The 23,687-nt window shown below is 51.3% G+C and overlaps 1 protein-coding gene and 1 long non-coding RNA gene across 2 annotated transcripts in view; both read left to right on the top strand.

Annotated features, from left to right (window-relative positions):
* The window catches only part of LOC125727127 (protein NLRC3-like), a 35,904-nt gene extending 18,322 nt beyond the window's left edge, over nt 1-17,582 (top strand). The window contains exons 8-11 of the mRNA XM_049003861.1: nt 14,740-15,003; nt 15,319-15,363; nt 15,605-15,778; nt 15,944-17,582. Of these exons, the coding sequence (XP_048859818.1) occupies nt 14,740-15,003; nt 15,319-15,363; nt 15,605-15,778; nt 15,944-16,127 (667 nt within the window). The 3' untranslated portion in view covers nt 16,128-17,582. The remainder of the gene's footprint in view (nt 1-14,739; nt 15,004-15,318; nt 15,364-15,604; nt 15,779-15,943) is intronic.
* Nucleotides 4,221-13,476, top strand: LOC125727136 (uncharacterized). The gene is made up of 3 exons (XR_007388558.1): nt 4,221-4,844; nt 8,585-8,646; nt 11,953-13,476. It is a non-coding gene; the product is annotated as an uncharacterized LOC125727136 (long non-coding RNA).
* Nucleotides 17,583-23,687: the final 6,105 nt, after the last annotated feature.

Raw genomic sequence — 23,687 nt, 5'->3', positions numbered from 1 at the left:
AGTATGTAAGCTCCGGCAGATATGGCAATGGCAGCATAAGTAGGAGGGAGAGGCAGGTGGGAATGCAGGCATGGGGAGTCCCTGAATGTCAGCACTCCAATTCCACAAGGGGGTGTGTAGCTAAAGTGACAGACTGACAGTTCAGTTTATCCAAAGCCAATGGCACCGATCCCCACCCAGCTCTACACCTCACACTATAGGTCTGACTGGGAATGAACAGTTAGCTAGAGTCCCTACAAGCTAAACTAAACAGGTGTGATTTTAGTCTAGACTTGAATATTGAAAGTCAGCCTGAATCCTGCAGATCCGCTGGAAGACTATTCCACAGCTGAAGAGCTCTATAAGAGAAAGCTCTGCAGCCTGCTGTAGCTCTTTCTACCCTGGGTACTAACAGATATCCTGCTCTTTATGATGGAAGAAAGCAAGGAGGGTTGTACAAGGCCTGCAGGTTACTAAGGTATTCTGGTGCTAGGCCATTCATCCATCCATTCATCCATCCATTTTCCAAACCGCTTATCCTATTGGGTCGCGGGGGGTCTGGAGCCTATCCCGGAAGCAATGGGCACGAGGCAGGGAACAACCCAGGATGGGGGGCCAGCCCATTGCAGGGCACACTCACACACCATTCACTCACACATGCACACCTATGGGCAATTTAGCGACTCCAATTAGCCTCAGCATGTTTTTGGACTGTGGGGGGAAACCGGAGTACCCGGAGGAAACCCCACGACGACATGGGGAGAACATGCAAACTCCACACACATGTGACCCAGGCGGAGACTCGAACCCGGGTCCCAGAGGTGTGAGGCAACAGTGCTAACCTCTGCACCACCATGCCGCCCCGCAAGGCCATTCAGTGTTTTATAAATCAATAGCAGTATTTTGTAGTTAATCAGAGACTTAACTGGAAGCCAATGAAGGGAGCATAGAACACGGCTAATATAATCACATTTTTTAGTGTTTGTAAGAACTTTGGCTGCTGCATTTTGTATCAGCTGAAGTTTATGTGAGGATCCAGATGGGCACCCAGAAAGGAAGGCATTACAGTATCCAGGCTGGAAGTTATAAAAGTGTTACTGCATCACCAGGTAATGTAAACGATCGGTAGCGAAGCTCCCCTCACGGCCAATGAGAGGGAGCCTCGCGATATTTCAGGCAAGTTTGAGGTTTTAGAGCTCAGTAACCAAATCGCACAGAGGCAGGGACTATTGTGAGCACTCAATGAACAGAGGCTGAAGTGGTGTAAAACTGGAGTGATTTTCCATCGGTTTGATACCAAACATGCCATACCAGCCTAGCGGTTCACACTGAATACCATCTGTAATGATTAATTAATGATTACTTATATTATGTCATTATGTTATATTACCCACACCAGTCCCTGGACTAAGTGGTCTAGGTTGCACCTCAATCAGATATTACCCTTTATACAGACATTATATGACATATTCTCATGTCAGCAGCACATCTTACCCTTAGATAGGCATGGTGAAATACAAAGATCAGATAAGGGCTGCTGAGGAATGTGGAAAAGAAAAGGGGGGAGAAGGTTTGTCAGTCAAAGAAAAAGAGTCTTTGAAAGTTAGGACACATTACAAACATAACCTCTCTGTATATTGAGACTAGTAGTCATGGATAAATAAATATACAGATATACAACAGCCAAACATAAAAGAAACTTTCTTTAGGGTGTTGGGTGAGTGGTATGTAAGGCAGGATGTCTGGGGAGGGGGTTGTGTGCCAAGTCGAGGGACCCCTGTCCTTGAGGTCCACTCTGCTGTTTGTAGGTCGTTAAAACTTTGAGCAATAAAAGTTGGAGTGCTGGCCCCCCTTGTTGTCTGTGTGTGTTTAAGTGTGTCTGTGTGTGTGGGGTCACTAACCCCCCTTTTGAGGCCTAGGCCGATGTGTGCCTCTCGTACCAGGGTAGGCCTTGTCTCAGGCCACCTGGAATTTAAGCTTTGTGATATGTGCATGTGTGATCCTACACCAGATTTAAAATGGGTAACCTTAAAAGGGAAATACTGTTCTGCAAAGCAAGCACAGTTTGTGGAAACACGACCATAAAGTCATAAAGCAGGTTAACATAACTGCTTCGGTTGTTAAAAAGAAAGGAAGTTGGTTTACTTGTTTGCAGAGTGGAGGGGGTCTTGGCAGTATTAAATAATACCTGCTTTTGTTTCTAGTAGAATAAATTTCTGTAATGCCCTCTTGACTGTTTCACATCTACTGTTTCACATCTACAACGGGCCCAGAATGCCGCTGGCGGAGTGTTAACACGCACCAGTCACAGGGATCACATCTACAACGGGCCCAGAATGCCGCTGGCGGAGTGTTAACACGCACCAGTCACAGGGATCACATCTACAACGGGCCCAGAATGCCGCTGGCGGAGTGTTAACACGCACCAGTCACAGGGATCACATCTACAATGGGCCCAGAATGCCGCTGGCGGAGTGTTAACACACACCAGTCACAGGGATCACATCTACAACGGGCCCAGAATGCCGCTGGCGGAGTGTTAACACGCACCAGTCACAGGGATCACATCTACAACGGGCCCAGAATGCCGCTGGCGGAGTGTTAACACACACCAGTCACAGGGATCACATCTACGACGGGCCCAGAATGCCGCTGGCGGAGTGTTAACACGCACCAGTCACAGGTATCACATCTACAACGGGCCCAGAATGCCGCTGGCGGAGTGTTAACACACACCAGTCACAGGGATCACATCTACAATGGGCCCAGAATGCCGCTGGCGGAGTGTTAACACGCACCAGTCACAGGGATCACATCTACAACGGGCCCAGAATGTCGCTGCCGGAGTGTTAACACGCACCAGTCACAGGGATCACATCTACAACGGGCCCAGAATGCCGCTGGCGGAGTGTTAACACGCACCAGTCACAGGGATCACATCTACAACGGGCCCAGAATGCCGCTGGCGGAGTGTTAACATGCACCAGTCACAGGGATCACATCTGCAACGGGCCCAGAATGCCGCTGGTGGAGTGTTAACACGCACCAGTCACAGGGATCACATCTAAAACGGGCCCAGAATGCCGCTGGCGGAGTGTTAACACGCACCAGTCACAGGGATCACATCTGCAACGGGCCCAGAATGCCGCTGGTGGAGTGTTAACACGCACCAGTCACAGGGATCACATCTAAAACGGGCCCAGAATGCCGCTGGCGGAGTGTTAACACGCACCAGTCACAGGGATCACATCTACAACGGGCCCAGAATGCCGCTGGCGGAGTGTTAACACGCACCAGTCACAGGGATCACATCTACAACGGGCCCAGAATGCCGCTGGCGGAGTGTTAACACGCACCAGTCACGGGGATCACATCTACAACGGGCCCAGAATGCCACTGGCGGAGTGTTAACACTCACCAGTCACAGGGATCACATCTACAACGGGCCCAGAATGCCGCTGGCGGAGTGTTAACACACACCCACCAGTCGCAGGGATCACATCTACAACGGGCCCAGAATGCCGCTGGCGGAGTGTTAACACGCACCAGTCACAGGGATCACATCTACAACGGGCCCAGAATGCCGCTGGCGGAGTGTTAACATGCACCAGTCATGGGGATCACATCTACAACGGGCCCAGAATGCCGCTGGCGGAGTGTTAACACGCACCAGTCACAGGGATCACATCTACAACGGGCCCAGAATGCCGCTGGAGGAGTGTTAACACGCACCAGTCACGGGGATCACATCTACAACGGGCCCAGAATGCCGCTGGTGGAGTGTTAACATGCACCAGTCACAGGGATCACATCTACAACGGGCCCAGAATGCCGCTGGCGGAGTGTTAACACACACCCACCAGTCGCAGGGATCACATCTACAACGGGCCCAGAATGCCGCTGGCGGAGTGTTAACACGCACCAGTCACAGGGATCACATCTACAACGGGCCCAGAATGCCGCTGGCGGAGTGTTAACATGCACCAGTCATGGGGATCACATCTACAACGGGCCCAGAATGCCGCTGGCGGAGTGTTAACACGCACCAGTCACAGGGATCACATCTACAACGGGCCCAGAATGCCGCTGGAGGAGTGTTAACACGCACCAGTCACGGGGATCACATCTACAACGGGCCCAGAATGCCGCTGGTGGAGTGTTAACATGCACCAGTCACAGGGATCACATCTACAACGGGCCCAGAATGCCGCTGGCGGAGTGTTAACACACACCCACCAGTCGCAGGGATCACATCTACAACGGGCCCAGAATGCCGCTGGCGGAGTGTTAACACGCACCAGTCACAGGGATCACATCTACAACGGGCCCAGAATGCCGCTGGCGGAGTGTTAACACGCACCAGTCACAGGGATCACATCTACAACGGGCCCAGAATGCCGCTGGCGGAGTGTTAACACGCACCAGTCACGGGGATCACATCTACAACGGGCCCAGAATGCCGCTGGCGGAGTGTTAACACCCACCAGTCACAGGGATCACATCTACAACGGGCCCAGAATGCCGCTGGCGGAGTGTTAACATGCACCAGTCATGGGGATCACATCTACAACGGGCCCAGAATGCCGCTGGCGGAGTGTTAACACGCACCAGTCACAGGGATCACATCTACAACGGGCCCAGAATGCCGCTGGCGGAGTGTTAACACGCACCAGTCACAGGGATCACATCTACAACGGGCCCAGAATGCCGCTGGCGGAGTGTTAACACGCACCGGTCACAGGGATCACATCTACAACGGGCCCAGAATCCCGCTGGCGGAGTGTTAACACGCACCAGTCACAGGGATCACATCTACGACGGGCCCAGAATGCCGCTGGCGGAGTGTTAACACGCACCAGTCACAGGTATCACATCTACAACGGGCCCAGAATGCCGCTGGCGGAGTGTTAACACACACCAGTCACAGGGATCACATCTACAATGGGCCCAGAATGCCGCTGGCGGAGTGTTAACACGCACCAGTCACAGGGATCACATCTACAACGGGCCCAGAATGTCGCTGCCGGAGTGTTAACACGCACCAGTCACAGGGATCACATCTACAACGGGCCCAGAATGCCGCTGGCGGAGTGTTAACACGCACCAGTCACAGGGATCACATCTACAACGGGCCCAGAATGCCGCTGGCGGAGTGTTAACACGCACCAGTCACAGGGATCACATCTACAACGGGCCCAGAATGCCGCTGGCGGAGTGTTAACACGCACCAGTCACAGGGATCACATCTACAACGGGCCCAGAATGCCGCTGGCGGAGTGTTAACACGCACCAGTCACAGGTATCCCATCTACAACGGGCCCAGAATGCCCCTGGCGGAGTGTTAACACGCACCAGTCACAGGGATCACATCTACAACGGGCCCAGAATGCCGCTGGCGGAGTGTTAACACGCACCAGTCACAGGGATCACATCTACAACGGGCCCAGAATGCCGCTGGCGGAGTGTTAACACGCACCAGTCACAGGGATCACATCTACAACGGGCCCAGAATGCCGCTGGCGGAGTGTTAACACACACCCACCAGTCGCAGGGATCACATCTACAACGGGCCCAGAATGCCGCTGGCGGAGTGTTAACACGCACCAGTCACAGGGATCACATCTACAACGGGCCCAGAATGCCGCTGGCGGAGTGTTAACACACACCCACCAGTCGCAGGGATCACATCTACAACGGGCCCAGAATGCCGCTGGCGGAGTGTTAACACGCACCAGTCACAGGGATCACATCTACAACGGGCCCAGAATGCCGCTGGCGGAGTGTTAACACGCACCAGTCACAGGGATCACATCTACAACGGGCCCAGAATGCCGCTGGAGGAGTGTTAACACTCACCAGTCACAGGGATCACATCTACAACGGGCCCAGAATGCCGCTGGCGGAGTGTTAACACGCACCAGTCACAGGGATCACATCTACAACGGGCCCAGAATGCCGCCGGCGGAGTGTTAACACGCACCAGTCACAGGGATCACATCTACAACGGGCCCAGAATGCCGCTGGCGGAGTGTTAACACACACCCACCAGTCGCAGGGATCACATCTACAACGGGCCCAGAATGCCGCTGGCGGAGTGTTAACATGCACCAGTCATGGGGATCACATCTACAACGGGCCCAGAATGCCGCTGGCGGAGTGTTAACACGCACCAGTCACAGGGATCACATCTACAACGGGCCCAGAATGCCGCTGGAGGAGTGTTAACACGCACCAGTCACGGGGATCACATCTACAACGGGCCCAGAATGCCGCTGGTGGAGTGTTAACATGCACCAGTCACAGGGATCACATCTACAACGGGCCCAGAATGCCGCTGGCGGAGTGTTAACACACACCCACCAGTCGCAGGGATCACATCTACAACGGGCCCAGAATGCCGCTGGCGGAGTGTTAACACGCACCAGTCACAGGGATCACATCTACAACGGGCCCAGAATGCCGCTGGCGGAGTGTTAACATGCACCAGTCATGGGGATCACATCTACAACGGGCCCAGAATGCCGCTGGCGGAGTGTTAACACGCACCAGTCACAGGGATCACATCTACAACGGGCCCAGAATGCCGCTGGCGGAGTGTTAACACGCACCAGTCACAGGGATCACATCTACAACGGGCCCAGAATGCCGCTGGCGGAGTGTTAACACGCACCGGTCACAGGGATCACATCTACAACGGGCCCAGAATCCCGCTGGCGGAGTGTTAACACGCACCAGTCACAGGGATCACATCTACAACGGGCCCAGAATGCCGCTGGCGGAGTGTTAACACGCACCAGTCACAGGGATCACATCTACGACGGGCCCAGAATGCCGCTGGCGGAGTGTTAACACGCACCAGTCACAGGGATCACATCTACAATGGGCCCAGAATGCCGCTAGGGGAGTGTTAACACGCACCAGTCACAGGGATCACATCTACAACGGGCCTAGAATGCCGCTGGCGGAGTGTTAACACGCACCAGTCACAGGGATCACATCTACAATGGGCCCAGAATGCCGCTGGCGGAGTGTTAACACGCACCAGTCACAGGGATCACATCTACAACGGGCCCAGAATGCCGCTGGCGGAGTGTTAACACGCACCAGTCACAGGGATCACATCTACAACGGGCCCAGAATGCCGCTGGCGGAGTGTTAACACTCACCAGTCACAGGGATCACATCTACAACGGGCCCAGAATGCCGCTGGCGGAGTGTTAACACGCACCAGTCACAGGGATCACATCTACAACGGGCCCAGAATGCCGCTGGCGGAGTGTTAACATGCACCAGTCATGGGGATCACATCTACAACGGGCCCAGAATGCCGCTGGCGGAGTGTTAACACGCACCAGTCACAGGGATCACATCTACAACGGGCCCAGAATGCCGCTGGAGGAGTGTTAACACGCACCAGTCACGGGGATCACATCTACAACGGGCCCAGAATGCCGCTGGTGGAGTGTTAACATGCACCAGTCACAGGGATCACATCTACAACGGGCCCAGAATGCCGCTGGCGGAGTGTTAACACGCACCAGTCACAGGGATCACATCTACAACGGGCCCAGAATGCCGCTGGAGGAGTGTTAACACGCACCAGTCACGGGGATCACATCTACAACGGGCCCAGAATGCCGCTGGTGGAGTGTTAACATGCACCAGTCACAGGGATCACATCTACAACGGGCCCAGAATGCCGCTGGCGGAGTGTTAACACACACCCACCAGTCGCAGGGATCACATCTACAACGGGCCCAGAATGCCGCTGGCGGAGTGTTAACACGCACCAGTCACAGGGATCACATCTACAACGGGCCCAGAATGCCGCTGGCGGAGTGTTAACATGCACCAGTCATGGGGATCACATCTACAACGGGCCCAGAATGCCGCTGGCGGAGTGTTAACACGCACCAGTCACAGGGATCACATCTACAACGGGCCCAGAATGCCGCTGGCGGAGTGTTAACACGCACCAGTCACAGGGATCACATCTACAACGGGCCCAGAATGCCGCTGGCGGAGTGTTAACACGCACCGGTCACAGGGATCACATCTACAACGGGCCCAGAATCCCGCTGGCGGAGTGTTAACACGCACCAGTCACAGGGATCACATCTACAACGGGCCCAGAATGCCGCTGGCGGAGTGTTAACACGCACCAGTCACAGGGATCACATCTACGACGGGCCCAGAATGCCGCTGGCGGAGTGTTAACACGCACCAGTCACAGGGATCACATCTACAATGGGCCCAGAATGCCGCTAGGGGAGTGTTAACACGCACCAGTCACAGGGATCACATCTACAACGGGCCTAGAATGCCGCTGGCGGAGTGTTAACACGCACCAGTCACAGGGATCACATCTACAATGGGCCCAGAATGCCGCTGGCGGAGTGTTAACACGCACCAGGCACAGGGATCACATCTACAACGGGCCCAGAATGCCGCTGGCGGAGTGTTAACACGCACCAGTCACAGGGATCACATCTACAACGGGCCCAGAATGCCGCTGGCGGAGTGTTAACACGCACCGGTCACAGGGATCACATCTACAACGGGCCCAGAATCCCGCTGGCGGAGTGTTAACACGCACCAGTCACAGGGATCACATCTACGACGGGCCCAGAATGCCGCTGGCGGAGTGTTAACACGCACCAGTCACAGGTATCACATCTACAACGGGCCCAGAATGCCGCTGGCGGAGTGTTAACACACACCAGTCACAGGGATCACATCTACAATGGGCCCAGAATGCCGCTGGCGGAGTGTTAACACGCACCAGTCACAGGGATCACATCTACAACGGGCCCAGAATGTCGCTGCCGGAGTGTTAACACGCACCAGTCACAGGGATCACATCTACAACGGGCCCAGAATGCCGCTGGCGGAGTGTTAACACGCACCAGTCACAGGGATCACATCTACAACGGGCCCAGAATGCCGCTGGCGGAGTGTTAACACGCACCAGTCACAGGGATCACATCTACAACGGGCCCAGAATGCCGCTGGCGGAGTGTTAACACGCACCAGTCACAGGGATCACATCTACAACGGGCCCAGAATGCCGCTGGCGGAGTGTTAACACGCACCAGTCACAGGTATCCCATCTACAACGGGCCCAGAATGCCCCTGGCGGAGTGTTAACACGCACCAGTCACAGGGATCACATCTACAACGGGCCCAGAATGCCGCTGGCGGAGTGTTAACACGCACCAGTCACAGGGATCACATCTACAACGGGCCCAGAATGCCGCTGGCGGAGTGTTAACACGCACCAGTCACAGGGATCACATCTACAACGGGCCCAGAATGCCGCTGGCGGAGTGTTAACACACACCCACCAGTCGCAGGGATCACATCTACAACGGGCCCAGAATGCCGCTGGCGGAGTGTTAACACGCACCAGTCACAGGGATCACATCTACAACGGGCCCAGAATGCCGCTGGCGGAGTGTTAACACACACCCACCAGTCGCAGGGATCACATCTACAACGGGCCCAGAATGCCGCTGGCGGAGTGTTAACACGCACCAGTCACAGGGATCACATCTACAACGGGCCCAGAATGCCGCTGGCGGAGTGTTAACACGCACCAGTCACAGGGATCACATCTACAACGGGCCCAGAATGCCGCTGGAGGAGTGTTAACACTCACCAGTCACAGGGATCACATCTACAACGGGCCCAGAATGCCGCTGGCGGAGTGTTAACACGCACCAGTCACAGGGATCACATCTACAACGGGCCCAGAATGCCGCCGGCGGAGTGTTAACACGCACCAGTCACAGGGATCACATCTACAACGGGCCCAGAATGCCGCTGGCGGAGTGTTAACACACACCCACCAGTCGCAGGGATCACATCTACAACGGGCCCAGAATGCCGCTGGCGGAGTGTTAACATGCACCAGTCATGGGGATCACATCTACAACGGGCCCAGAATGCCGCTGGCGGAGTGTTAACACGCACCAGTCACAGGGATCACATCTACAACGGGCCCAGAATGCCGCTGGAGGAGTGTTAACACGCACCAGTCACGGGGATCACATCTACAACGGGCCCAGAATGCCGCTGGTGGAGTGTTAACATGCACCAGTCACAGGGATCACATCTACAACGGGCCCAGAATGCCGCTGGCGGAGTGTTAACACACACCCACCAGTCGCAGGGATCACATCTACAACGGGCCCAGAATGCCGCTGGCGGAGTGTTAACACGCACCAGTCACAGGGATCACATCTACAACGGGCCCAGAATGCCGCTGGCGGAGTGTTAACATGCACCAGTCATGGGGATCACATCTACAACGGGCCCAGAATGCCGCTGGCGGAGTGTTAACACGCACCAGTCACAGGGATCACATCTACAACGGGCCCAGAATGCCGCTGGCGGAGTGTTAACACGCACCAGTCACAGGGATCACATCTACAACGGGCCCAGAATGCCGCTGGCGGAGTGTTAACACGCACCGGTCACAGGGATCACATCTACAACGGGCCCAGAATCCCGCTGGCGGAGTGTTAACACGCACCAGTCACAGGGATCACATCTACAACGGGCCCAGAATGCCGCTGGCGGAGTGTTAACACGCACCAGTCACAGGGATCACATCTACGACGGGCCCAGAATGCCGCTGGCGGAGTGTTAACACGCACCAGTCACAGGGATCACATCTACAATGGGCCCAGAATGCCGCTAGGGGAGTGTTAACACGCACCAGTCACAGGGATCACATCTACAACGGGCCTAGAATGCCGCTGGCGGAGTGTTAACACGCACCAGTCACAGGGATCACATCTACAATGGGCCCAGAATGCCGCTGGCGGAGTGTTAACACGCACCAGTCACAGGGATCACATCTACAACGGGCCCAGAATGCCGCTGGCGGAGTGTTAACACGCACCAGTCACAGGGATCACATCTACAACGGGCCCAGAATGCCGCTGGCGGAGTGTTAACACTCACCAGTCACAGGGATCACATCTACAACGGGCCCAGAATGCCGCTGGCGGAGTGTTAACACGCACCAGTCACAGGGATCACATCTACAACGGGCCCAGAATGCCGCTGGCGGAGTGTTAACATGCACCAGTCATGGGGATCACATCTACAACGGGCCCAGAATGCCGCTGGCGGAGTGTTAACACGCACCAGTCACAGGGATCACATCTACAACGGGCCCAGAATGCCGCTGGAGGAGTGTTAACACGCACCAGTCACGGGGATCACATCTACAACGGGCCCAGAATGCCGCTGGTGGAGTGTTAACATGCACCAGTCACAGGGATCACATCTACAACGGGCCCAGAATGCCGCTGGCGGAGTGTTAACACGCACCAGTCACAGGGATCACATCTACAACGGGCCCAGAATGCCGCTGGAGGAGTGTTAACACGCACCAGTCACGGGGATCACATCTACAACGGGCCCAGAATGCCGCTGGTGGAGTGTTAACATGCACCAGTCACAGGGATCACATCTACAACGGGCCCAGAATGCCGCTGGCGGAGTGTTAACACACACCCACCAGTCGCAGGGATCACATCTACAACGGGCCCAGAATGCCGCTGGCGGAGTGTTAACACGCACCAGTCACAGGGATCACATCTACAACGGGCCCAGAATGCCGCTGGCGGAGTGTTAACATGCACCAGTCATGGGGATCACATCTACAACGGGCCCAGAATGCCGCTGGCGGAGTGTTAACACGCACCAGTCACAGGGATCACATCTACAACGGGCCCAGAATGCCGCTGGCGGAGTGTTAACACGCACCAGTCACAGGGATCACATCTACAACGGGCCCAGAATGCCGCTGGCGGAGTGTTAACACGCACCGGTCACAGGGATCACATCTACAACGGGCCCAGAATCCCGCTGGCGGAGTGTTAACACGCACCAGTCACAGGGATCACATCTACAACGGGCCCAGAATGCCGCTGGCGGAGTGTTAACACGCACCAGTCACAGGGATCACATCTACGACGGGCCCAGAATGCCGCTGGCGGAGTGTTAACACGCACCAGTCACAGGGATCACATCTACAATGGGCCCAGAATGCCGCTAGGGGAGTGTTAACACGCACCAGTCACAGGGATCACATCTACAACGGGCCTAGAATGCCGCTGGCGGAGTGTTAACACGCACCAGTCACAGGGATCACATCTACAATGGGCCCAGAATGCCGCTGGCGGAGTGTTAACACGCACCAGGCACAGGGATCACATCTACAACGGGCCCAGAATGCCGCTGGTGGAGTGTTAACACGCACCAGTCACAGGGATCACATCTGCAACGGGCCCAGAATGCCGCTGGTGGAGTGTTAACACGCACCAGTCACGGGGATCACATCTACAACGGGCCCAGAATGCCGCTGGCGGAGTGTTAACACGCACCAGTCACAGGGATCACATCTACAACGGGCCCAGAATGCCGCTGGCGGAGTGTTAACACTCACCAGTCACAGAGATCACATCTACAACGGGCCCAGAATGCCGCCGGCGGAGTGTTAACACGCACCAGTCACAGGGATCACATCTACAACGGGCCCAGAATGCCGCTGGCGGAGTGTTAACACGCACCAGTCACAGGGATCACATCTACAACGGGCCCAGAATGCCGCTGGCGGAGTGTTAACACGCACCAGTCACAGGGATCACATCTACAACGGGCCCAGAATGCCGCTGGCGGAGTGTTAACACGCACCAGTCACAGGGATCACATCTACAACGGGCCCAGAATGCCGCTGGCGGAGTGTTAACACTCACCAGTCACAGGGATCACATCTACAACGGGCCCAGAATGCCGCTGGCGGAGTGTTAACACGCACCAGTCACAGGGATCACATCTACAACGGGCCCAGAATGCCGCCGGCGGAGTGTTAACACGCACCAGTCACAGGGATCACATCTACAACGGGCCCAGAATGCCGCTGGTGGAGTGTTAACACGCACCAGGCACAGGGATCACATCTACAACGGGCCCAGAATGCCGCTGGCGGAGTGTTAACACGCACCAGTCACAGGGATCACATCTACAACGGGCCCAGAATGCCGCTGGCGGAGTGTTAACACGCACCAGTCACAGGGATCACATCACACCTGCTCTCACATCCCTGCACTGGCTTCCTCTGGCTTCTAGGATTGATTTTAAAGTTCATTTGCTAATTTGTAAATATTTACGTGGTTTAGCTCTGTCCTGCCTCAGTAACATGACTGTAAGGTATGTCCCAGGCAGATCAGTCAGATCATCCGGCAGTAATTTACTGATTACTCCTAAAACCCGGCTGGGGAGGGAGGGGGCAGCTTTCAGTTACTATGGGTCCAAAATCTGGAACTCTCTCCCAGAAAACCTGAGAGCTACTGAATGTCTCAGTACTTTCAAAACTAGGCTGAAAAGGCATCTTTTCACCAACGCATATAATAATCTATGATAATCAGTTTTATTATTTTATGCTTTTATTAATATCGGTAATTGTGGGGGGGCGGGGGGGCGGTCGCTTCCCCCAGAAGACATAGGGGCTACAGGCCCCTTTGAGGAGGGGCCCTTAAAGAGGACATGGGTATTTAAAGTCCTTTATGATGGTTTTTAATTTTATTTTTTTAAAACATTTTTACTCTATTTTTATTTCTTTTGCGCTTATTGTTATTTATTCTGAGCTTATTTGAATTTCTTTTTCTTCTTTTTAAATGTTTGCAAAATTCTTTATAAACGCTGTGGCTAAAATGCGCTATATAAATAATGATTGATTGATTCAGATAGATAGATGAGAGAGAGAGTTTACTTTTAACCACCTTTATTAAACAGTTAGCAACCAATCCTAATCACAGCCCTGGCGGAGTCAGGGACACACTTAAAGCCGTGCCTGAGACTAAGATACGAAAAACTGAGTTGGGAAGCTCAAAATTCCCACCAGAAAGCTGCACTTGAATGGCTGACATTCTGGCTGCTGACTCAGAGATAGAAGTTGGTGATGTGACAATACTGAACTTACAAGAATGGCGAACGCATGGTTACTGCAAGGGACAATGCTTGTGAAATTCTGTGCAATGTTTCTTTTTAACTGCTTCAGAATCTTTGACTAGAAAGCTGAACTGAAAGCAAATCATGAATCTTTCTGTTATCTTGCTTTGTATGTAGCCTAAGCGCGTTTCCCCAGCAAAGACGATAATCGCCGGTTAGTCACTGTCAGATATCGACACCGGGATACTTGTCTGATTACGCTCATTACCGATAATATCCTCATATCACCCAGACGTAATTGGTGATTTGACATGTTCCCAGGTATAACAATACAGGGAGAGAAAGGATTTTACTCATGGGATCAGGAATCCAAGTGCCAGTTGCTGCTGCATTAGCTGCTGGGAATGTTCACATCTCCTCCTTTCAGTGATACGTGTCGAGTGTAGGGACACCTGGCAGAAAGATGGCTAAGGACTGCACTGGAAGCACTGGTCTGACTGTTATGGGAGGTTCACGTCCATCTTGCTGTTGATGTGTTCCTATGTATTCCTATAGCTTGTACTTAATGTTTTTACCTCTAGTTTTGAGCAAAGATGCGCTGACTCACAATTAATGATCATGTGACTGCAGCAGATTGTCAGGACGCACAGAACACGTTGCAGACTATAATTCATTTTGAAGTGTAAGCTGTGCTGCTAATTATACTGAAAACAAATGCTTATTGTAATGCTTTGTATTTTACTAATGTGTAGGATGTGTATATATGTCTGTGTCTTAAAGTATTTTCTGTTTCAGGCTGAACAGCTGTGATCTCATAGATAAATACTGTGAAGTGCTGTCTTCAGCTCTAAGATCAAACTCGTCTCCCGTGAGAGAGCTGGACCTGAGTGACAATAACCTGAAGGATTCAGGAGTGAAGCTGCTCTCTGCTGCACTGGGGGATTTACACTGTAAACTGGAGATACTGAGGTCAGTATTACTGGGTATTCCACACTGTAAACTAGAGATACTGAGGTCAGTTTTACTGGGTATTCCACACTGTAAACTGGAGATACTGAGGTCAGTATTACTGGATATTTCACACTGTAAACTGAGGATACTGAGGCCAGTATTGTGGGGTATTCCAAACCACAAACTGGAGATACTGAGGCCAGTATTACTGGATACTCCACACTGTAAACTGGAGATACTGATGCCAGTATTACTGGATATTCCACACCGCAAACTGGAGATACTGAGGCCAGTATTACTGGATATTCCACACTGTAAACTGGGGATACTGAGGCCGGTATTACTGGATATTCCACACTGTAAACTGGAGATACTGATGCCAGTATTACTGGATATTCCACACCGCAAACTGGAGATACCGAGGCCAGTATTACTGGATATTCCAAACCACAAACTGGAGATACTGAGGTCAGTAATATTGGGTATTCCACACTGTACGCTTTAGATACTGAGGTCAGTATTACTGTGTATTCCACACTATAAAGAGGAGATAGTGAGCAATTAGCTAAGGGAAAGAGAGGAGGGGTCCTGCCTTGTCTTAGACACTAAACTGTAATTCTTGAATTATTTATTAGAGCATCACATTTATTTAATAATTATAATGGTGAGGTGATATTATTTACTGGGGAGTTTCTGTCTTTCTCTGCAGGCTGTCAGGCTGTAGAGTCACAGAAGAAGGCTGTTCTTCCCTGGCTTCAGCTCTGAAGTTAAACCCCTCACACCTGAGAGAGCTGGATCTGAGTTACAATCACCCAGGAGATTCAGGAGTGAAGCTACTCTCTGCTGTACTGGAGGATCCCAGCTGTAAACTGGAGAAGCTGCAGTGAGTACAGAATATGCATTTTACACAAAAGTAACTGGACAGCAAGAAAACCCACAATGCCTTTCAGCAGTTACATAATAAACAAACACATGACCCTTATTCTCCACATTTGAATACAGTGCTGCAGTGTAAAAAGTGGATTTAAAAGTGTTTAATCTTTTTAAGGGTGGGCTGGTGTGAACTCACAGAGAAATGCTGTGAGGCACTGGCTTCAGCTCTCAGATCAAACTCCTCACCCCTGAGAGAGCTGGACCTGAGTGACAATGACCTGCAGGACTCAGGAGTGAAGCTGCTCTCTGCTGGACTGGGGGACTTACACTGCAACCTGGAGATACTGAGGTCAGTCTGACTGGGTATTCCACACTGTAAACTGGGGGTAGTGAGGTGAGTATTACTGGGTATTTCACACTGTACGCTGGAAATACTAAGGTAGAAAATAACGAATGATTTCAAAATAAAGCAGGAGTATCTAAGTCTAGGGGTTGACTTAAAAAATAACATTAGACTCGCTACAGTAAGTGGAATGTCGAAAGTAAGACTGCATTGGAGGTTAAGGATGACATTAAAAGTTTCTTCCAATATTTTAACTCCAAAAGAGCTCTAAAAGCTGAAATCACTCATCTGCAGGATAGTAACGGCCTTATAATTGAAAATGAAAATTGATATAGTAAATGAGTTTAATGATTATTTTACACGGGTGTTGACAGTAGAGGACATGCTTAACTTACCACCATTTAGTACAAATACAGTGTCGTATATAAACAATATACAGTCCCTCCACAATTATTGGCCCCTTTGTAAAGATTTGTAAAAAGGGTTAGACAAAAATCCACCTTTTGGCGAAGCAGCTTCATCTCACACTGAAAAAAATGAGAAAAATCCAACCTTTCATTGAAATAAATTTATTCAAAGAAAAACAAATCCTTCATCAAGAAATAATTATTTTCAACAAAAACACACGATTATTGGCAGCCCTGCTTTTAATACTCTGTACAACCTCCCTTTGCCAGTATAACAGCACTGAGTCTCCTATAACATTTTATAAGGTTGGAGAATACAGAGCAGGGCATCTGAGACCATTCCTCTTTACAGAATCTCTCCAGATCACCCAGGGTCCTCGGCCCTCTCTTGTGCACTCTCCTCTTCAGCTCAGCCCACAGGTTTTCAGTGGGGTTCAGGTCAGGGGACTGAGATGGCCATGGCAGAAGCTTGATTCTGCGGTCAGCTGGCCATTTTTATGTTTATTTGGACATGTGCTTAGGATCACCGTCCTGCTGGAAGATCCAATGAAGGCCCAGTTTTTGTTTCCTGGCAGCAGCAGCCAAATTTTGATATAAAATGTCCTGGTATTTCATGGACCCCATAGTGCCATGTACCCTAACGAGGTTTCCAGGGTTTTTGGAGGAAAATCAGCTCCACAACATCACAGAACCTCCACCATATCTTACAGTTGGGATAAGGTTCATTTCATTATAACCATCCTTCTTTTTACGCTAAACTCACCTTGAATGTTTATTGCCCAAAAGCTCCATTTTTGTTTCATCTGATCATTGAATTTCATTCCAGTCAAAGTTGTATAATGTTTTGCAAACTCCTGGCTCTAACATTTTAAGTAACTGACAGAAAAAGCTTCTTTCTGTCATAACTTTCAAAACGTCTGTTAGCATGAAGGGTGCATCTGATGGTTTTTTGGAGACGTGGTAACCCCAAGATTTTACTTTGTCTGGTAATTGACTAACAGTCATCCTTGGGGATTTTTTGTCTCTCTTACGATCCTCCTCACTGTATGTGGGGGCACAATAAACTTGGGTCCTCTTTCAGGCAGATTTCTAACAGTTCCAGTTGATATCCACTTTTTAATTACTGCCCTAACAGTAGAAATGGGCATTTTAAGGCGAGTAGCTATTTTTTAATACCCATTCCCTGACTTATGAAGGTCAGCACACTTCTCCCTCATTTGGTCTGTGTCTCTTATCTTTCCCATGTTGATGGATGACTAAGGGAATTTGGCCTCTGTGTCTCCTCATGTTTGTACCCCAGTTACTCATGTCATGGATTACAGCTTGAAGGTTCCTATTCACTTCAATCAACTCAAATATGTATAATTTACATGGGAAACATGCTTCAGTTACATTGTGTTCACTATAATTTGCAGGGCTGCCAATAATCGTGGCTCATGTGTTTTTGTTAAAAATAATTATTTATTGATGAAGGATTTGATTTTCCTTCAAATAAATTGATTTTAAGTAAAGGTTGGATTTTTCTAATTTTTTTCCGTGTGAGATGAAGCAACTTCACCAGAAGGTGGATTTTTTCTTACCCCTTGTAAAAATGGGTGCCAATAATTGCGGAGGGAATGTATGTATAACTGAGGCTGATGTGGTACAAAGCCTGGCTAAGCTCAAAATGAATAAATCACAGGGTCCTGATGGCATCTTACCTATAGTTTTAAAATAAATGAGGGTTATTATTAGCCAACCTTTAACTTTACTGTTTCCGAAATCCTTATTTGCACGTGTGGTACCTTATGACTGGAAGTATGCTAATATAACACCCATATTCTAAAAAGGGGATAGATGTAATCCAGCAAACTACAGGCCAATTACTTCAACTTTATGGATACAAATAACCTGGATACAAGTAACATTCTGAGGGGTAGCCAACCTGGATTTAGGAGAAGTAGATCCTGTTTAACTAATCTACTTGAGTTCTTTGAGGAAGCAAAAATAGAAATTGGTCACAAAATGTACTTAGATTTGCAGAAGGCCTTTGATGTTGTCCCCCTCAAACAGCTCTTGCTTAAGCTCAAAGCTGCAGGGATTTTAGGAACTGTAGCATCTTGGATTGAAAACTGGTTAACAGACAGGAAGCAGCAGGTAGTTATTAGAGGCACAATGTCACAGTGGGCCTGCGTTCGTAGTGGGGTACCGCAGGGTTCAATTTTAGGACCACTATTGTTCCTATTTTACATTAATGATATTGACACCAATACATACAGTAAACTAGTTAAATTTGCAGACAACACCAAGGTGGATGATGTAGCAAATACTGATCTAGCAGCGGAGAGGCTACAACGGGATCTTGATTTAATTAGCGACTGGGCTGATACCTGGCAGATTAAATTTAATGTAGATAAATGTAAGGTAATCCATGCAGGGAGCAGAAATATAAAGTACAGATTTTTTATGGGTTCCTGAAATAAAGGTAGCTGATTATGAGAAAGACCTCGGTGTGTATGTTGATGCTTCCATGTCCCACTCTCGCCAGTGTGAGGAAGCAATTAAAAAGGCCAATAGGAAGTTGGGTTACATCTCTAGGTGTGTGGAGTTTAATTTAAATGAAGTGATGCTAAGATTATACAATTCCTTGGTAAGACCCCACCTAGAATATTGTTTTAATGTGAGAGGGGGATATAGGGATGTCGAAGGAACAATCAGGTTCGCTTTGGTCCGTTCAGAAATATTTCTTAAAATATACACAAAATTATGATATATTTCATAAGCATTGATAGGTAATCGGGGGCAGCATGGTGGTGCAGTGGTTAGCACTGTTGCCTCACATCTCTGGGACCCAGGTTCGAGTCTCCGCCTGGGTCACATGTGTATGGAGATTGCATGTTCTCCCCATGTCGTCGTGGGGTTTCCTCCGGGTACTCCGGTTTCCCCCAACAGTCCAAAAACATGCTGAGGCTAATTGGACTTGCTAAACTGCCCATAGGAATGCGTGTGTGAGTGCATGGTGTGTGAGTGTGCCCTGCGATGGGCTGGCCCCCCCATCCTGGGTTGTTCCCTGCCTCGTGCCCATTGCTTCCGGGATAGGCTCCGGACCCCCCGCGACCCAGTAGGATAAGTGGTTTGGAAAATGGATGGATGGATGGATGGATGGATGATAGGTAATCCCACTAATTAATAAAATGAAAAAGTAGCCACGAGCCATCTACACTCGGACGTGCTATAATCACCCACCTTCACACATGGACCGGGGAGCCCCTTTCAGTCCTGGCAGGAGACCAACACGTGATTCCTGAGAAGTGCCGGGCGATGCGCGCTCTATCCCACGGCTGATCTCCGGTCAGTGCTGAGCTCTCCCCCTTCCTTTATGCTAAATCTGGAGTGGTACGCGTGCGGGGAGGGGGTGAGCTGGCCAGGCTCACCCCCTTCCTCAGGGAATATGCTCTTTATTCTCCAATTCCTGTCCAGGTGAGGCTGTTTTGCGCTTGTGGTTACGAAGCATTTTGGGCAAGGCTTTCCCTTTTCCCCTGGGAGAGAAAAGATAAGCCTCCCTTTCCGCTGGGAAAGGCAAGATAGGTGTTCTAGCTCTTTCTGTGAGAAACAAATTATATAAGTGATCAGTGAAAAAACATGTTTGTGCAGTTCACCTGTGGCACTACAATAATGTGGGTGAATCACGGTGGACGATGTATTTGAATCCCGGGGTGTTTAGTCCAAACACCATCAGAATCAGTCCGTACCTCAATCCCCTCATAGGTATGTCTGCTAGGTGGAGTTGGAGGTGCAGTATAATCCCATTATAACGAACTCGCTTATAACGGAATATCATCTGTAACAGACAAGGTCCGCTGGCCGTGCGCCTTTAAGAACCTGCAGAAAAAGCATCGCATATAGCGGACTCGCATACAATGGAATTTCGCTTATAACGGACAAACAGTTTGGTCCCATTTGTCATTTGCCGTGTGTGTGCGGCAGGATACATATATGTGAGAGTGTCTGGCAGGGTATGTGTGTGAGAGTGTCTGTGACCGGGTACACGTGTGTGAGAGTGTGTGCGGCAGGGTACGTGTGTTTGAGAGTGTCTGTGACAGGGTACATGTGTATGAGAGTGTCTGTGGCAGGGTACGTGTGTGTGAGAGTGTCTGTGGCAGGGTACATGTGCGTGAGAGTGTCTGCGGCAGGGTACGTGTGCGTGAGAGTGTCTGTGACAGGGTACATGTGTATGAGAGTGTCTGTGGCAGGGTACACGTGTGTGAGAGTGTCTGCGGAAGAGTACGTGTGTTTGAGAGTGTCTGTGGCAGGGTACGTGTGTATGAGAGTGTCAGCGGCAGGGTACGTGTGTGTGAGAGTGTCTGCGACAGGGTACATGTGTATGAGAGTGTCTGCGGCAGGGTACGTGTGTGAGAGTGTCTGCGGAAGAGTACGTGTGTTTGAGAGTGTCTGTGGCAGGGTACGTGTGTATGAGAGTGTCAGCGGCAGGGTACGTGTGTGTGAGAGTGTCTGTGGCAGGGTACATGTGTATGAGAGTGTCTATGGCAGGGTACGCGTGTATGAGAGTGTCTGCGGCAGGGTATGTGTGTGTGAGTGTCTGTGACAGGGTAAGTGTGTGTGAGAGTGTCTGTGGCAGGGTACGTGTGTATGAGAGTGTCAGCGGCAGGGTACGTGTGTGTGAGAGTGTCTGTGGCAGGGTACATGTGTATGAGAGTGTCTATGGCAGGGTACGCGTGTATGAGAGTGTCTGCGGCAGGGTATGTGTGTGTGAGTGTCTGTGACAGGGTAAGTGTGTGTGAGAGTGTCTGTGACAGTGTACGCGTGTGTGAGAGTGTCTGTGACAGGGTACGCGTGTGCGAGAGTGTCTGTGGCAGGGTACGCATGTGCGAGAGTGTCTGTGACAGTGTACGCGTGTGCGAGAGTGTCTGTGACAGTGTACGTGTGTGTGAGAGTGTCTGCGGCAGGATACGTGTGTGTGAGAGTGTCTGTGACAGGGTACGCGCGTGTGAGAGCGTCTGTGACAGGGTACGCGCATGTGAGAGAGTCTGTGACAGTGTACGTGTGTGTGAGAGTGTCTGCGACAGTGTACGCGTGTGTGAGAGTGTCTGTGACAGTGTACGCGTGTGTGAGAGTGTTTGTGACAGGGTACGCGTGTGTGAGAGTGTCTGTGAAAGTGTACGTGTGTGTGAGAGTGTCTGCGGCAAGATACGTGTGTGTGAGAGTGTCTGTGGCAGGGTACGCGTGTGTGAGAGAGTGTCTGTGGCAGGATACGCGTGTGCGAGAGTGTCTGCGGCAGGATATGTGTGTGAGTGTCTGTGACAGTGTACGTGTGTGTGAGAGTGTCTGTGGCATGATATGTGTGTGTGAGAGTGTTTGCGACAGGATACGTGTGTGCGAAAGTGTCTGCGGCAGGGTACGTGTGTATGAGAGTGTCTGTGACAGTGTACGCGTGTATGAGAGTGTCTGCGGCAGGGTACGAGTGCGTGAGAGTGTCTGCGGCAGAGTACGTGTGTTTGAGAGTGTCTGTGGCAGGGTATGTGTGTATTTGAGTGTCTGCGGCAGGGTACGTGTGTGTGAGAGTGTCTGCGACAGGGTACATGTGTATGAGAGTGTCTGCGGCAGGGTACGTGTGTGAGAGTGTCTGCGGCAGAGTACGTGTGTTTGAGAGTGTCTGCGGCAGGGTACTTGTGTGTGAGAGTGTCTGTGGCAGGGTACATGTGTATGAGAGTGTCTGTGGCAGGGTACATGTGTATGAGAGTGTCTGCGGCAGGGTACGTGTGTGAGAGTGTCTGCGGCAGAGTACGTGTGTTTGAGAGTGTCTGCGGCAGGGTACTTGTGTGTGAGAGTGTCTGTGGCAGGGTACATGTGTATGAGAGTGTCTGTGGCAGGGTACATGTGTATGAGAGTGTCTGTGGCAGGGTACGTGTGCGTGAGAGTGTCTGCGGCAGGGTACGTGTGCGTGAGAGTGTCTGTGACAGGGTACATGTGTATGAGAGTGTCTGTGGCAGGGTACACGTGTGTGAGAGTGTCTGCGGCAGAGTACGTGTGTTTGAGAGTGTCTGTGGCAGGGTACGTGTGTATGAGAGTGTCTGCGGCAGGGTACGTGTGTGTGAGAGTGTCTGCGACAGGGTACATGTGTATGAGAGTGTCTGCGGCAGGGTACGTGTGTGAGAGTGTCTGCGGCAGAGTACGTGTGTTTGAGAGTGTCTGCAGCAGGGTACGTGTGTGTGAGAGTGTCTGTGGCAGGGTACATGTGTATGAGAGTGTCTGCGGCAGGATACGTGTGTGTGAGAGTGTCTGTGATAGTGTACGTGTGTGTGAGAGTGTCTGCGGCATGGTACGTGTGTGTGAGAGTGTCTGCGGCAGGGTACGTGTGTGAGAGCGTCTGTGACAGGGTACATGTGTATGAGAGCGTCTGTGACAGGGTCCGAGTGTGTGAGAGCGTCTGTGACAGTGTACGTGTGTGTGAGAGTGTCTGCGACAGGGTACGCGTGTCTGAGAGTGTCTGAGGCAGGGTTCGCGTGTGCGAAAGTGTCTACGGCAGGGTACGTGTGTGTGAGTGTCTGCGACAGGGTACATGTGTATGAGAGTGTCTGCGGCAGGGTACGTGTGTGAGAGTGTCTGCGGCAGAGTACGTGCGTGAGAGTGTCTGCGGCAGGGTACGTGTGTGTGAGAGTGTCTGTGGCAGGGTACGTGTGTATGAGAGTGTCTGTGGCAGGGTACGCGTGTATGAGAGTGTCTGCGGCAGGGTATGTGTGTGTGAGTGTCTGTGACAGGGTTAGTGTGTGTGAGAGTGTCTGCGACAGGGTACGCGTGTGTGAGAGTGTCTGAGGCAGGGTACGCGTGTGCGAGAGTGTCTGTGACAGTGTACGCGTGTGTGAGAGTGTCTGCGACAGTGTACGTGTGTGTGAGAGTGTCTGCGGCAGGATACGTGTGTGTGAGAGTGTCTGTGACAGGGTACGCGCGTGTGAGAGCGTCTGTGACAGGGTCCGCGCGTGTGAGAGCGTCTGTGACAGTGTACGTGTGTGTGAGAGTGTCTGCGACAGGGTACGCGTGTCTGAGAGTGTCTGAGGCAGGGTACGCTTGTGCGAGAGTGTCTGTGACAGTGTACGCGTGTGTGAGAGTGTCTGTGACAGTGTACGCTTGTGCGAGAGTGTCTGTGACAGTGTACGCGTGTGTGAGAGTGT

This window comes from Brienomyrus brachyistius, unplaced genomic scaffold, assembly GCF_023856365.1.
Source record: "Brienomyrus brachyistius isolate T26 unplaced genomic scaffold, BBRACH_0.4 scaffold87, whole genome shotgun sequence".
In the NCBI taxonomy this organism is placed as follows: Eukaryota; Metazoa; Chordata; class Actinopteri; order Osteoglossiformes; family Mormyridae; genus Brienomyrus; species Brienomyrus brachyistius.
This window is presented reverse-complemented; position numbering and strand designations above follow the sequence as displayed.